General features: G+C 42.4%; 1 protein-coding gene across 1 annotated transcript in view; it reads right to left on the reverse strand.

Annotated features, from left to right (window-relative positions):
- Positions 1-641: 641 nt before the first annotated feature.
- The window catches only part of UBR4 (ubiquitin protein ligase E3 component n-recognin 4), a 122,417-nt gene continuing 109,209 nt past the window's right edge, over positions 642-13,849 (reverse strand). The window contains exons 101-106 of the mRNA XM_054009407.1: positions 13,600-13,725; positions 12,498-12,692; positions 10,218-10,442; positions 4,296-4,386; positions 3,194-3,356; positions 642-1,841 (exon numbers count right to left, since the gene is read on the reverse strand). Of these exons, the coding sequence (XP_053865382.1) occupies positions 1,777-1,841; positions 3,194-3,356; positions 4,296-4,386; positions 10,218-10,442; positions 12,498-12,692; positions 13,600-13,725 (865 nt within the window). The 3' untranslated portion in view covers positions 642-1,776. The remainder of the gene's footprint in view (positions 1,842-3,193; positions 3,357-4,295; positions 4,387-10,217; positions 10,443-12,497; positions 12,693-13,599; positions 13,726-13,849) is intronic.

Consider the following 13,849-nt stretch of genomic DNA (forward strand, 5'->3'; position numbering starts at 1 on the left):
CTGGTGCTGGAGTTGTACTAGATTTTTTTTTTTTGTATTAGATTTGACAGTAAAAGCAGACTGGAGACTGTGAAGTCTGTCCTTGTAAATGCTCTGCAAAGAAGAGGAGATTCTTATCTGTGGTCTAGTGCTTCCCCAGCGGTTAATCTCCTCAACTGCACAGAACTATTACACTGCACTAGCCTTGTTAACAGGGAGCTATGTTGAGACAGACTTCCTTAGAATACTTCATTCTCCACCCTTGCCATCAGTGCCTTACAGAGCAAGGAAGATCTATAGATAGATGGAGCTTAATTTATCCCTCTGAAACCTCCCTTGCATTTCTCTTGAGATATTTTGCCTTGATTTATTCTTAGTAAACAACCCCACTGTTCCGTTGGCTATTCTGTACTCCAACCCCACCCCCATGAATCTAATCCGACAATTGGAACTGGACTGAGCACCCAGAGATACCTCCTATGGAGGTGGGTGAGAACGCAGTGTTCTGCCACCCATCTTCTTATCAATACATGCCCCAGGCTAATAATGGCATCAGATGGTCTGCTCAGTTATTCAGTCTCTGAACTACTGCTGACTGGTCACCCAATGCTAAGGTATGGGACTGAGTCTGATTCGCTGAAATTCAAGTTCATACAGAGACAGAAGGCTGGGGAAAGCTTTATTGGATTCCAGGTTAACCAGACTGAAGCTGGTTACACGACAGCAGAGATGATGGCAAAGGGACGTTACCAGCATGCATAACTTGCTGAGAAGAGCCAAGGCTGTGTTCAAAGAGACTGATGCCTGGATTCAAGCTAGGGTACACACCACAGAAGCCTGATACCATTAAAAGGACTGGCAGCCATCTTGACAGGCCTACTTTGTTCATTCCCCACATGGTTCTCAAAGGAATCAAAACTTTATCAGATACTAAGGAACAGGTTTTAATTGCAAAAATGTCCCATTTCCTCAACTCTATCCCCTGTAGAGGTGAGATCTCCCTGTATGGCAAATTACCCAACCCACTAGTGTGCATTCTTGTTTTGAAGACAGCCCTAGAGTGAATGGAATCTAGAAAGACCTCAGTACACAAAACATGCATCAATCATTTATAATATTAAATCCCAGCAGACTCAATGAAAGAAGAAACACACAAGGCGTTAAGAGAAATCACTGCAGTGGTGAAAGCGATCCTCTCTTCAGAATAACGATGAGGGAATCGCATAACATGCCGTCCTTGCATTCCATAGACCTCAAACACCCCAAAAAGAAAAAATCTGTTTTATACTGTATGAAAAACGAGTCAGTAAATGTAGCGTCACAAACTGAGTCCTTGACCACTACGACTCTGTTGGTTTTTACATGCTCCTCATCCACGCTATGGGCTGAAAAGAGAAACAGCACTAAACCCGAGTGAACTGCAATAACAAAGGAGCTCTGGTGTTTAGGCTGTCACTGCCTGGTTAAATTACTAGTCAAACCCACCTTGACCTTTTGTGTTTAATTTATTTAATTTCAAAGAGGTGCACACTAAAAAGTGTTAAGATTCACTGGCTGGGATTCCTCAGTCTGTACAAGTTCCTTCGATCGCCTAGAATACACAAGGCTTTATATATAGAAGCACTGAAATACCAGATAAAACAAGAAGCCTAAATGCCAAATCACTCCAAGAAAAAAAAAAAAGTGTCGAAAATAAAAAAAATGCAGCACTACTTGGGGGAGGGAAAGACTGCACAAGGAGGAACACAGAGATGGAAGGCAAGCTGCTGTAGATCTTTGCAAGTTGCTTCTCTGGGCTCAGGGAATGGAGTTCAAAAGATCCTTGAGGAAGCTGTCAGGGTCGTTGATTTCTGATAATAGTCCTGAAAAAAACAGCACGGATAAGATAGTCAGGAGCTGCCTGCCCTTCTGAATCACCAGGCATCTTTTGCCATCAGGACACCTAGCGCTGGATTCCGAAGGCAGGCAAGCTACAACTCATCACAGACCAGCCACTCAGAAAACTGTTTGAAAGCAGATCTATGCCAGGCTGAGATCTGTGAACAGCAGACCCATGTCAATCACGTTGGCTAACAGACTCACAAGGCCTGAAAAGACCAGTCAGTGCCAACCCCTAATGTAGACAAGCAAAGCTGCTATTTGCACCAATGACTGGGACTGATGGTTAAACTGGGGATTTCAGTCATGGCCTCATTTTAGGTGCACCGAATTCAGTCTGGTGCTTAACTTCACAACCTACCTACAGAAGTGATGTACAAATGCCAGGAAATATTGGCACTACACATACATTTAGAAGCTGATGCAGAAGAGTGGGGGAGCAGCGGTAGCACAGATAGTGCAGTCAAAAAGTTATTTGAGGATAGTGGCATCTTCTGCTAAGAGGCTCGCTGATGAGTAATAATGACTGCTAACTAGTAAGGACAGGAGTAGGGCAGGATAAAATGATTAAGAGTAGCTCTCCAGTAGGTGAGTTTTTCTGGTTTCCTGGAGATATGGATCCTGTGGAAGTGGTACCCTATCAAATACTTACAGACTTATAAAAACTAGGGAGAATCCTACAAAATATAAACCAACTTCAACAGCAGCAAGATGCCCCTGTTAATACGGAAGGGTAAGACCTAGAATAGAATAGGTGTCCAAAACCCCAGCTGCTGCCTTGTGGAAGACCACTCTACGTTAAACAATTCCACTCCTATGGCTTGTTTTACATTTTGTTTGTTCCTTATGTTTAAATGAATACAGGAACATTGTTGCTTAGAAGTTCATCTGTTCCTGTTAATTCCTCCGCAATCCTCTTTTGAAACTGGAATCATCTGCTGTAGTAATTGTGTCATTACAAATTCAATTGTGGAAGCAGCAGCAGCATATATATCCTACAACATTCTTCACTGGCAGATCTCAAAGCCCTTTACAAAGACAAGTCTCATTTATCTCCATTTTGCAGATGGGGAAATGGCAGAAGGTTAATTTTTAGGAAACAAGTGTATTTCACCCACACATCCCTACAGAGGTGAATGCAGATTGCAGAGAGAAACAGAAGACTCTCCAAAATGAATGCTTTTCCAAGTGACCTACGAGGCACCAGGTGCTCTAAGGTCCCGTCATTTCCCCCCACCTCCCACACACACATTTCTATAAGCAAGTTACATAAATTACATATTTCCAGTCATGAGTTACACAAAAACAACCTTTAAAAGGCAAAGTTAATACTGACCAGCCACATCCAAAAATTCAGAAAAGGTTTCAACTGGCATAAACTCCTCCTGGAAAGTTTTCAGGGCCTTGTCTGCAGCTTCATGTATTGGCATATCATTGTGTCGGATAAATTCAGCCAGAGAGTAGGACCAGCCTCCCTCTGTGTTACTGGTAGGCACCTTCTACAAGGAGGAGAAAAGGGACAAGTCAGTTTGTTTTAGCCTGTACAATAATGAACCCGTTAGAAAACGGACAGACAAGGTGGGTGTGGGAACATCTTTTATTGGACTAACTTCTGATGGTGAACGAGACAAGCTTTCGAGTTCTACAGAGCTCAGATTCAGGTCTGGGAAAGGTACTCAGAATGTCACAGCTAAATACATGGTCAAACAGTGCTGTGAGTTCAATAACCTGATGCCTCATGTTAAAAATGTTAGTTCATTCTGAAGCCTTGCCTTTGGGCCGAGATTTCCTGTCTCCTGTAAACAGGCCACACAGGAAAGGTGCCTAATACTCAGATTTTTCTATTCTTCTCTTATAGAGTTTTAAAAAGCACCCGAGAGTTTTCCTTCTCCTCCTCACCCTAATTAAAGGTCTGCTTCCTTTGGGGAGAGAGCTATATGTTAACTGGGCTTTGCTTTTACACTTTTCAAAAGAAGAGTGCCTCTTATCAATCCCTCTCTATCCCTTCTGAGTAGGGTCAGACATCCCAAGCAGTGTCCGAGGCCAGGACTTCCTTCCCACCCCAGCAACTAAGGCTATTCCAGCCATTTGCTCTAGTGCAGAATTGGAAACAATGCCTGAACAGAAGACAGAAAAACAGGAAGAGAAACAGGGGGTGGTGGGAGGGGGAAGAGAGAGAAGGGCTGTAAATCATAAGGCCTTACTACTTCAGTTGAACAACAGCTGGGGAGAGGGGTGATCACAGATGGACAGACATTGTACCACCCCTCCTGTTCCCATGAGCAAGCAGAGTCTGAAATTTAGAAGGGATTTAAAGCCCGGCCTACCCTTCAAAGGAACAGAGCAGACTGATTTTAACAGCATCCATAAAAACAAACCAAAAAACAAACCAAAAAAACCCAAACAAACCAACAACCTTGATTCCAGACAGACCTTACCTTGAACATGTTGTAAATGAGATCTACTAGGGCCCAGAAGAGAAGGCCAGAGCGATATGCTGAATACTCCTTCACTGCTTTATCTGTCAGTCTTGGAAGAAAATGAAATCAAGCTCTGAGTTAATCACTTTACTCTGCTCTGTAACTCATTTGATGAATAGCATAAATGCTCTAACAGCCAAAAGCCTATCAATAATACAGATGGGAAATGGTTTTGTGAATAAGCACTGTTCTGTGCTTTAGCATGTGGAACAAACATTTGCATTACCATGCCGGTCTAGGCTTAGACCTCTGTGCACTGTGATTCACAGCACTTGTAAATTGCTTTACAAGCTGTAACTAAACTCTGAGGTTTCCACTCCCTTTCACAGAAGTGGAAAATGGGCACGAGGGAGAAACACTCCCCCAAAGCCACAGAGCAAGTCAGTGGCAGAGCTGGAAAAAGAATTAATCAATCTCCAGTCTCCACTTCAATGCTCATTCTCCTTCAACCATGCTGCCCCTCTTATTCAGTGGTTCTGATACAATGAATAATTATGGTAGTTGTGCTTGAACCTTATCAGCAGGCAGTCTACATCCTTTACATAGCTAAAGAGCCTGACACTCAGCTGTAGTTTTGACTGGAATATCTGCCACCTTTTAAAAACTCAAACTAAGAGCAGCGTATTAACACCAGAGGGGCTTGACCCTGGTCAGTTTTAAGCCAGTTAAAATGACTCTTAACTTGACACTTGTAATTAATTGTTTTCAATGTATTATATTTACAGTGCTAGAGCTGCGCCTGAATCCCCCACCAAGTTTTGACCGTCTCCTGTCACTTGTGAAAGATTCAGACATGTTAAGAACACCTGGAGTGACTAACCATACAGAGGGAAAGAGGGAGAGGGACTGTATATAAAGTGCTGTCAAATGACCACAGGAAAAAATGTCTAGTTACGTAGTCTGGCAGGTATTCCAGACAAGTGAGAGTTGAACGGAGTCCTTCAAAGACACTGAACATTTAGAATAACACTTTGACTGATGGATAGACATCTGGAAGCCTGTGGAGGTGGCCAAATCCAGGGTTCAAGCTGAATCCATACTGTGTCTGTTTAGCTGTCTCAGAAAGGGACACATTCCATGCAAAGATGTACTCAGTAATAAAGTGTTGCTGAAAAACTCCAGTGAAATATTTCCATTTCTGTCAGATTACATCACACTCCCTGGCCCCCCAAAGGAGAAAAACCCACCAGTGAATGTGGGAATTTCCATCTCTGGTCAGACTCTGACTCTCTAGTATTGTCCCAAGAGTCCTCCTAAACTTGCTTTCAACACTCCAGTAACTGGAGGAGTGCTATATACTGTTAAGAGGGGGGAAAAGACAGGGATTGTCTTAGCTAAGAGGAAAAATTAAGCTAATCACCAATAGCCCCTGGCAAGGTGGGACGTATTGCCAACACTCCTAATGGATTTGGAATTCTCTTGCATAATTTGTATACGTACATCTGCCTTATTTCATCACATACTGATCCTGTTTGTCACTTTAAAGTTTAGAGACATCTCCCTCCCCGAACTGTACAGATTTACAAACAGTTCATCTGCCACTGCTGTGGATCAACAAGAGACAAAAGGGCATCCTCAGATTACGTACACAGCTAAAGTCCACCAAAGGTATAGGTCTCGCTTCATACACGGAGATTGTTTTATAAGCCATGTGTGTGTCAAAGAGACCTTCCCTCTCCTTATACCGTGTGCTTCGTAGGTGGGAGCCTGCTTGTGCGGCTAGACTCAATTATTTAAAGAAAAACCAATTAGTAAAGGTGACTAAATTTCCACGGGAAGAAGAGCAACTTAGAGTGAGGCTAATTCTGGATTCCCAAATAGTGTTGAGACAGAATTTCTTTTTATTTCAATGGTTTTGATATAATTGGACTCTGTTCCTTTAATTGAAAACTAAAAGGCCCTTGTGGGTTAAGTCTATGTGGCTGCCATCTGGAATGGCTACTCAATACAATAGCTGCTATATTTGCATTAACGTAAGCTGGTTCAGGCTCATCAGCTACGCATGGATTTCCAGCTGCAAGTTAGACATTAGCCGTTTGGAAGCCTCACTTCTTTCATGAATATTTTACAAAGGTTAAAGTCAGGAGCATGGAAAAAAATCCAAAAGATCCCGCCACTACCACCCCTCCAAATTTCACACAGATCCATACTGCGAATCATGTGTTTATAGGGTTATTCTTGCTAAAACTCTTGGTTCAGTAATAACCTAACACACGAGGCCCACTAGTCGAATCTTTTCCTGGGATTGGACTAAAGGCTAAAATTTTCTAAAGTGCCTCATTGTCTGTACTGATTCTTTTAGCATTATCAGCAACCTCTGAGCCTCAATCAGGGGTGTCAATAGGAGATGCACGTGCTCATCACCTCTGAGGATCAGGTCCTTTGGTACCATTGACAATTAAATTGTGACCCTTGTAGCTCCTGGACGGGAATGGGTTAGAGTGGTTCCTAATTTTTCTCTGGCTGGACATGGATGATATTGTTGGGCAATGGCTTAAGGGACTTGCGAACGCTCTCACGTGGGATATGGTGGGTTTCTGGTTTTGCCCTCACTATATGCGACAGTGAGATGCCTTCCATCAGCCCCAGAGAGCGATCCCAGTTGGCTTTCCCTGTATGTGACTGAAACGTAATCAGAACAAAGTGATGCTGAGCAGCTGGAGGAAACAACCAGCCAGAGGAGGTGGCACAGGTGATACTTGCTCTTACTTAAGTGGGTGGTGCATGTACCTTTGTTACTAAGAATTGCCATCAAGTGACCCCACTAGATCCTCAGTTGCTTCTAGATGCTGCTGTTTGTGCAGTAGCAAAGTGCTTTTCTCCCCATCTTCACTTGGAAAGGAGACTGCATCCTGGCCCGTTACACATGCCATTGTCCCCTCCAGATTAGATTGTTCAATTGTGCTCTGTATGGTGTTATTCTTAAAAAGTACCCAGGAACTTCAGCTAGTGCAAAATGCAGCAGCCTGCTTATTGTGCTTTGTCCTACACACGGAGCACATACACTCTGCTCCAGAAACTGCACTGGCTTCCAGTTAGGTTTAGCATAAAATGTAAGGTGCTGGTTTTAACTTAAAAATCATATTAGTGCATTAAAGGCCACCATATCTCCATGTTCCATCCCAACAGCTAAGGTTAGCTAGGACCCTCAAGCAAAAAGTCCCTAGGTTTGTCTATCTGAGGGGTTGAGTGTAATCAGTTGAATACTCTGAAATTCTCTCCCAAACAAAGGGGAAGAGAGAGCTCTTGCATAAGCCTTGACCTGAATGCTATCCTGTCACTGAGGCTTTTCGGCAGGGTAGATGGATGTAGAATTCTTGCTATTCCCATTTCAAGATGCTTGTTTTGTATATAGTCTCAGAAATATTTGACAGGTGCACTAAACACACTGGAAAAAGGGGGGAAAAAAAAAAGTTACTTTCTCCGTGGGTTTTCAGCAGCATTAAACCAATGAGACACCCATATCAATTCACTGCAGGACTTTGCTTTTTCTAGACTCTTTTGTAGACTGGGTGAAAGCCTGCAGTTTTCACACAGTCTTAGTTGTAAGGTGGTTGTGCTGAAGGCAGCCTGCCAGAGAACGTCTCCTACAGTAAGGCTGTGTCTACACTGCCACTTTTAGTACTAAAATTTTAGTTGTTCAGGGGTGTGAAACCCCCCCAAGAGACAAAAGTTTTAGCGCTGAAAAGCGCCAGTACAGACTGTGCTTTATTGCTGGGAGCTGTGCTCCCGGCGATAAAGCTACCACCGCTCACTCAGGGTGTTTTTGTTTTTTGTTTTAAATCGCCAGGAAAGCTCTCCCCGGCGATAACACGTGTCTACACTGCCCGCGTCACAGCACTGCCACGGCTGCGCTGTAACGTGGGCAGTGTAGACATACCCTTAACCTACTTTTCAAGAACTCCAGAGCAGAAGTGGTGGAAATGGATAGTGGGCATGAATCAAGGGCAGATTTAGCATGAACAACAGAAACAAAGAAATCAATACTGTGGACTAATGTCTAGTCCAGAAGACAAGGCTAGACGACCACTTCAATGCTATTCAAATGACTCAAACACACTCTTTAGAGGTCTGCTGTGTTGTGTGCTGCTGCACCTAAATGACTTTTACCAGGCATGTGATTATGGGACAGACTACTGGAAGAATGACTGATCAGTCATCTTAATGGACATTTCCCAAAATAGAATCACTTTATTCTTAATTATGAATTATTATTTAGAATGACACCTTTGGAAATTGCAATCTGAATGCCCTCGGCCCCCCTTCTTGGAAGCAAACAGTTTTTCGTCCACCAAGCAGGGGCAGTCGTTTGTTGTTATAGTATTGCTCAAATGCTTGATTGCTAATATTGTGTGTGTGGGGGGGAGGAGGGATAGAGAAGAGGGGGAGTTGTTAAAGGAAGCCTAATTTGCTTTTGTGGTGTGGTTTCAGGAGAGAAGTTAGATCAATTTTTGAGCCTTCTAAACTTGTCAGGATCACTTGAATGCTTCACTGACCTGATCTTTCATGTTCTGGTTATAGTTATCTATAGGTTTGGACCACGTCAGTTAAGTGAACTACAGCTGACAGTTTCTTAAATTGCAGTTCAACAAGTTAAACTGAACGGCTTCCTTTAGGAGAGAAGGAAATAAAAGATGAGTCCTTGGATTTTAAACCTTCTTTTAATTCCTTCACACAGCCTTCTTAGCAGATTTTCTCTGATAAAACAGCCAAGTGTTACCACCTCAGCACCCAACACCACCCACTAATTAGCCAGCACCATTGCATAAAGCAACAATGCTGTCTCATTGATTGTAACTTCCCAGTTCTCATCTACTTGATTCTCCTCTCATTGAGATTATCCTAGAAATAGATAAATTCTTTGGGATTGAATACGTAAAGCAGGTTATACTATTAAAAGCAATCTCCCTGGGAAAAATCTGTGTGTACTAATCTAACCTATTGGTACCAGGACCAATTCTGACCATAGGGAAGAGAGCAGAAGAAACTCCATATGCATAAATGCATCATAACTAGTGCATATATGTGCCTGCCTCCATCCACACGGATTTAAATACAAACATATATAGAAAAGGTTCATCTGGACTATTCCAAAAAATAAATATTCCTTTGTTTAGCACCAGACTAGAGCTGTCAAAATTAAAAAAATGAATCACAATTAATCATAGTAAAAAAAGAGAAACAAAAAGTCGAAGCATGAAAGGGCATACCAATGTTTAGCATATCTGGCCTGTAAATACCTTGCAACGCCAGCTACAGTGCCTGTTCTCACTTTCAGGTGACATAGTAAAAATAAGCAGTGGGCAGCAGTATCTCCCATAAATGTAAACAAACTTGTTTGTCTTCGTGATTGGCTGAACAAGAAATAGGACTGAGTGGACTTGTAGGTTCTAAAGTTTTACACTGTTTTGTTTTTAAGTGCAGTTATGTAAAAAAAAAATTCTACATTTCAACTGCACTTTCATGATAAAGAGTTTCCACTACATGTATGAGGTGAATTGAAAAATACCATTTCTTTTGTTTATCTTTTGTATAGTGCAAATATTTGTAATAAAAAATATCAAGTGAGCACTGCACACTTTGTATTCTGTGTTGCAGATACTGAAATCAATACATTTGAAAATATAGAAAACATCCAAAAATATTTATACATTTATATTGGCATTCTATTACTGTTTAAAAGTGTGGCTAAAACGGCAATTAATTTTTTAAATCAAGTTAATTTGTTTTGAGTTAATCGCTTGAGTTAACTGTGACTAACTGACAGCCCTACACCAGACATGTTGCTAGCAGCTCAAACAACTAGGACGGTAACACCACTAAGTTACTGGGCAGCTTCTGAGTGAATGGAAGGGTGGCAAAGGGGTGAGGATTACTGACCTGCTGGCTCCCCCTGGTGACACCACACGTGCATGTGCAATAACCAGCAGCCTCCTGAGGATCTCGACCCGCATGGCTTTCCACTTCTCTGGGGGCAAGATGTGTAGTGCCAGAACTGTGTAGTAATGGGGCCCATCCACCTCAAAGGCACTCTCCACCCATTTCTCCTTGGGATGCTCCATAAAACTCTGGAGGTTCTTTTCCTCTCTGGAAGTTGCTCGGGTTCTGGAATACAAGGGAAGAGTGAACAACTAGCCCTGGCAGCATGCTCTGTTACGTACAACCCAGTACTCGACAAAGCACTTCGAGATGTGTGTGTGTGTATGAAGCACTACACAACCAACCAACATTTTATTTCCTAACTGGAATCCGTTTCCCCCCAAATGTCTCCTTTGTCTCAGATTTTCCAAACACACACTTAGTGGTTGCAGACTAGCTTTTCCCTCCAGCAGTACAAAACAGCAGAAAGGTTCCCAAGGCAACCCATCTCTCTCTCGCCACTAGAGGGCAATGTTTATTAAAAAATCCCTTCCCTTTTGGGGGTATGGGGGAAGAATCAGATGCCAGCCACTTCAGCCAGAAGAGCTAAAATAACCAATCCCACAGGCAGCACTTAACCCCACTTAACCATAGATTTTTCCATGGCTAGATCTTTGTATCAGTTTGTGCTATTTATCCCGCCCTATAAGGGTAAGATATAGGCCAACCTGAGTTAAGAGATTCGTGGGCCCTGTACCCAGTGATCATAAAATGCCACAACCCAATGCACTGACTTGATGAGAATGAGGCTGCCTGCTAGGTATTACCCAGCATTTTGAAATTAATAACAAACCCCTATAATCAAATGAGTGATAAATCAGTATCCCCAGCAGATATGAATTGTCTGTAGGTTGTCAATGGTATGTGCATTTCTCATTGGCTGCATTCTGTAGGTGATCTTAGTTGGTCAGCAACTGCAGGACTGTTAAACGCTGCTTTTAAAAGAATCATTTCAGCAGGCTGTATAACACATTCTTATACAGCAAGGCTCTCAAATGCTGCTGAGCAGAGCTAGAGGATTACATAATTAACTCAATTTGTCTTCACACAAGGGAATTGGAGGAAAAAAACAATGGAGTGTGGAGAAAAAGATATTAAAAGCAATACACAAATTGTGTCACTGCCCAAGTGTTGACTGCTCCAGGGATAGACAGGCTGTGGTTCCATTGCATTTGATTTGGAGTGACTCTGGAATAAAGGGCTTAGATTCTAAGATGCCTTATCCAATTAATATCATCTCCTTTGCTACTGAAATAGGACAACTATGGACCTTACTTTTGTGCACCATTACCTCAAGCCCATTTGTTGAGAGACACTTTAGATGCTGGCTGTCTACATGTGTGTGCAGTTAGACATACTGACAGCTCAAACGGGGCTTGGAATTTAACTTTTGTAAAAATAAGCTTTTATATAAACTAAAATCAATAGAAATGTTTCTATTTTGTTTTTAAATTCCAACAGAGCAGACCATGTAGACATATAAACATTTCACTAAAGTATCAGCAACTCAAACCACAGTGCTAGCGTTTGAGAACTTGGAAGCAAAACAGACTAGTTTATTATCCAAGATCAGAGGTAAAAGGAAGGCAAGTTGTGAAAAATTTAAGTAGATTTACATTTTTCACAAACACAGGTGAGGGAATCGCTGGGGGGTTTTCACCAAAAATATGACAACCTCACAATATCCCTTTAATCTCTAATAAACCCTTTAACTCTGTCCAACGTAGAGATAATTATTGCACACAGAACGGAATTTGCTTTTGTTAAATCAGTCTCCAAATTACATGATCACAAGCTGCTGTGTTTTCTGTAAAACACAGCTGTAACAACCCGCCATAAGGATTTAATTAATTTTCTTTTAAACCTTTGATGTGGTTTCCCACCTTTCCCATCACCTCCCTTGTAAACCAGATAGTATGCACTGTAGCACTAACACATCCTGCATGTAAGGCTCAGGGTCAAGGTTTCTCCTGTTCACTGCTCCAGTGTCAACTTGGAATGCAACCGTGTAGCATTTCATACTCCAGAACTGCACCACTACTACTGAGAGATTTATCTCCTTTCCCTCTGCCATCTTTCCCTGTTCCCAACAAGCTGGTTAAGGCTTCCATCTCCCAAATACCCAACAGGAGACTCCACCGGCAGCTGTGCATCCATTTATCATTTGGAGACCTGCCCTTGGAGATTCAGTCTGTCGCTAACAGGAGGAAAGATAGCTAAGACACACAAAGAGATACTGACGTGTTAAGGACATAAAGCACAGTGTGAATTATATATGGAATGAGGTGTATGTTGCTCTCCCTTCCTCCTCCTCCGGTGTCCACACTGAATGACTGCTCCATAGCGAAACGGAGAAATAGTAGCTTAATGTCATGGACGTTGAGCTGGTAGGTGGGTTCCCGCTGCCCTGTGCACTCCTGGAGGTATGTGTTGTGTCTGGAGAAAAACAGTAATAGATTATATTGCATATGTATTCACTCCTTTGGGAATGCAGGTCAAAATTTGACTCCCACACTGCAAACAAGTCAGAGCTCAGAATTAAAATGCAAATACCATCCCCTTTGGCTTAACCCTGCAGAAAAGGGAGCTTTTTCATCTCTCTCGGGCAAATCCAATTCAGTGTGGGTTTCCTGAGCATGAGCGTCAGCACCACTTCCCCACTGCAAGGCCCTGGGATGCGGTTCCTTGGCTGACATGGTCTAGAAGTACAACTGATTCTAATATCTAGCACAACATTACAAATACAAAGGATAGGACTAGATGGCTTAGGGAATTGGTAATAGGATAGGACTGCTAGCAATTCAGCCCAATTGCAAGTACTAAACTGCCTTAAAAATACAATGTAGAGTGGAGATTCAACAAAGCCAAAACACAAAGGTCAATAAACACTCAGTAATTCAGTGAGAGCGCTGTGTACAGCTTCTTTGCAGCTATCACTAACACACCACTGCGTGGAGATGGGTTCTTTTTGGGAGAGAGGTACAAAAATCTCCAGCAACAAGGAGTTCATTTCTTAGATACCAACCCTGCAATGCCAGCAATCAGGGCTTACTAACCATTAGGGTTGCTATAATGAGGATTATAATTTTGGGCTCAGCTAGTGGTGGATGTGTTTTTCATGTTTCTACCTTACCAGTCTGTGCAAGACAGCACAACAAGTTACAATACGTCACTGATAGACAGACGGTGGTGTAGACTCTGGCGATCAGTAATGGGCTCCTAGTTGTTTGTAGCACTGGAAACTCCATTTGGAGCTTACAGTCAAACTTGTTAACATGTAGTAACTCCCCAGCTCATCTATTTTGAATACAAACCACCACTAAGAGTAATATTCTATACTCACCTTGCTAAGCAGGTTGCAAAAGCAGACTCTGGTACACGGGGCCCCCACACTGGTAGAAGACCATTGCACTTGGTGTTGGCATTTTGTAGAGCTGCACTCTCCCATTCTTCCCGGCCACGAGCCAGTCTGTATTGACAAAGAGGTTATACACAGAGGGGTTACAATTATTTAAGCTTTTACCTAACACCACCAGCACCCCACTCTCCTGGATCTTATACAGTGCTCTTCATCCATAGAGCTCAAAATGCTT

Source organism: Malaclemys terrapin, chromosome 19, assembly GCF_027887155.1.
Source record: "Malaclemys terrapin pileata isolate rMalTer1 chromosome 19, rMalTer1.hap1, whole genome shotgun sequence".
In the NCBI taxonomy this organism is placed as follows: domain Eukaryota; kingdom Metazoa; phylum Chordata; order Testudines; family Emydidae; genus Malaclemys; species Malaclemys terrapin.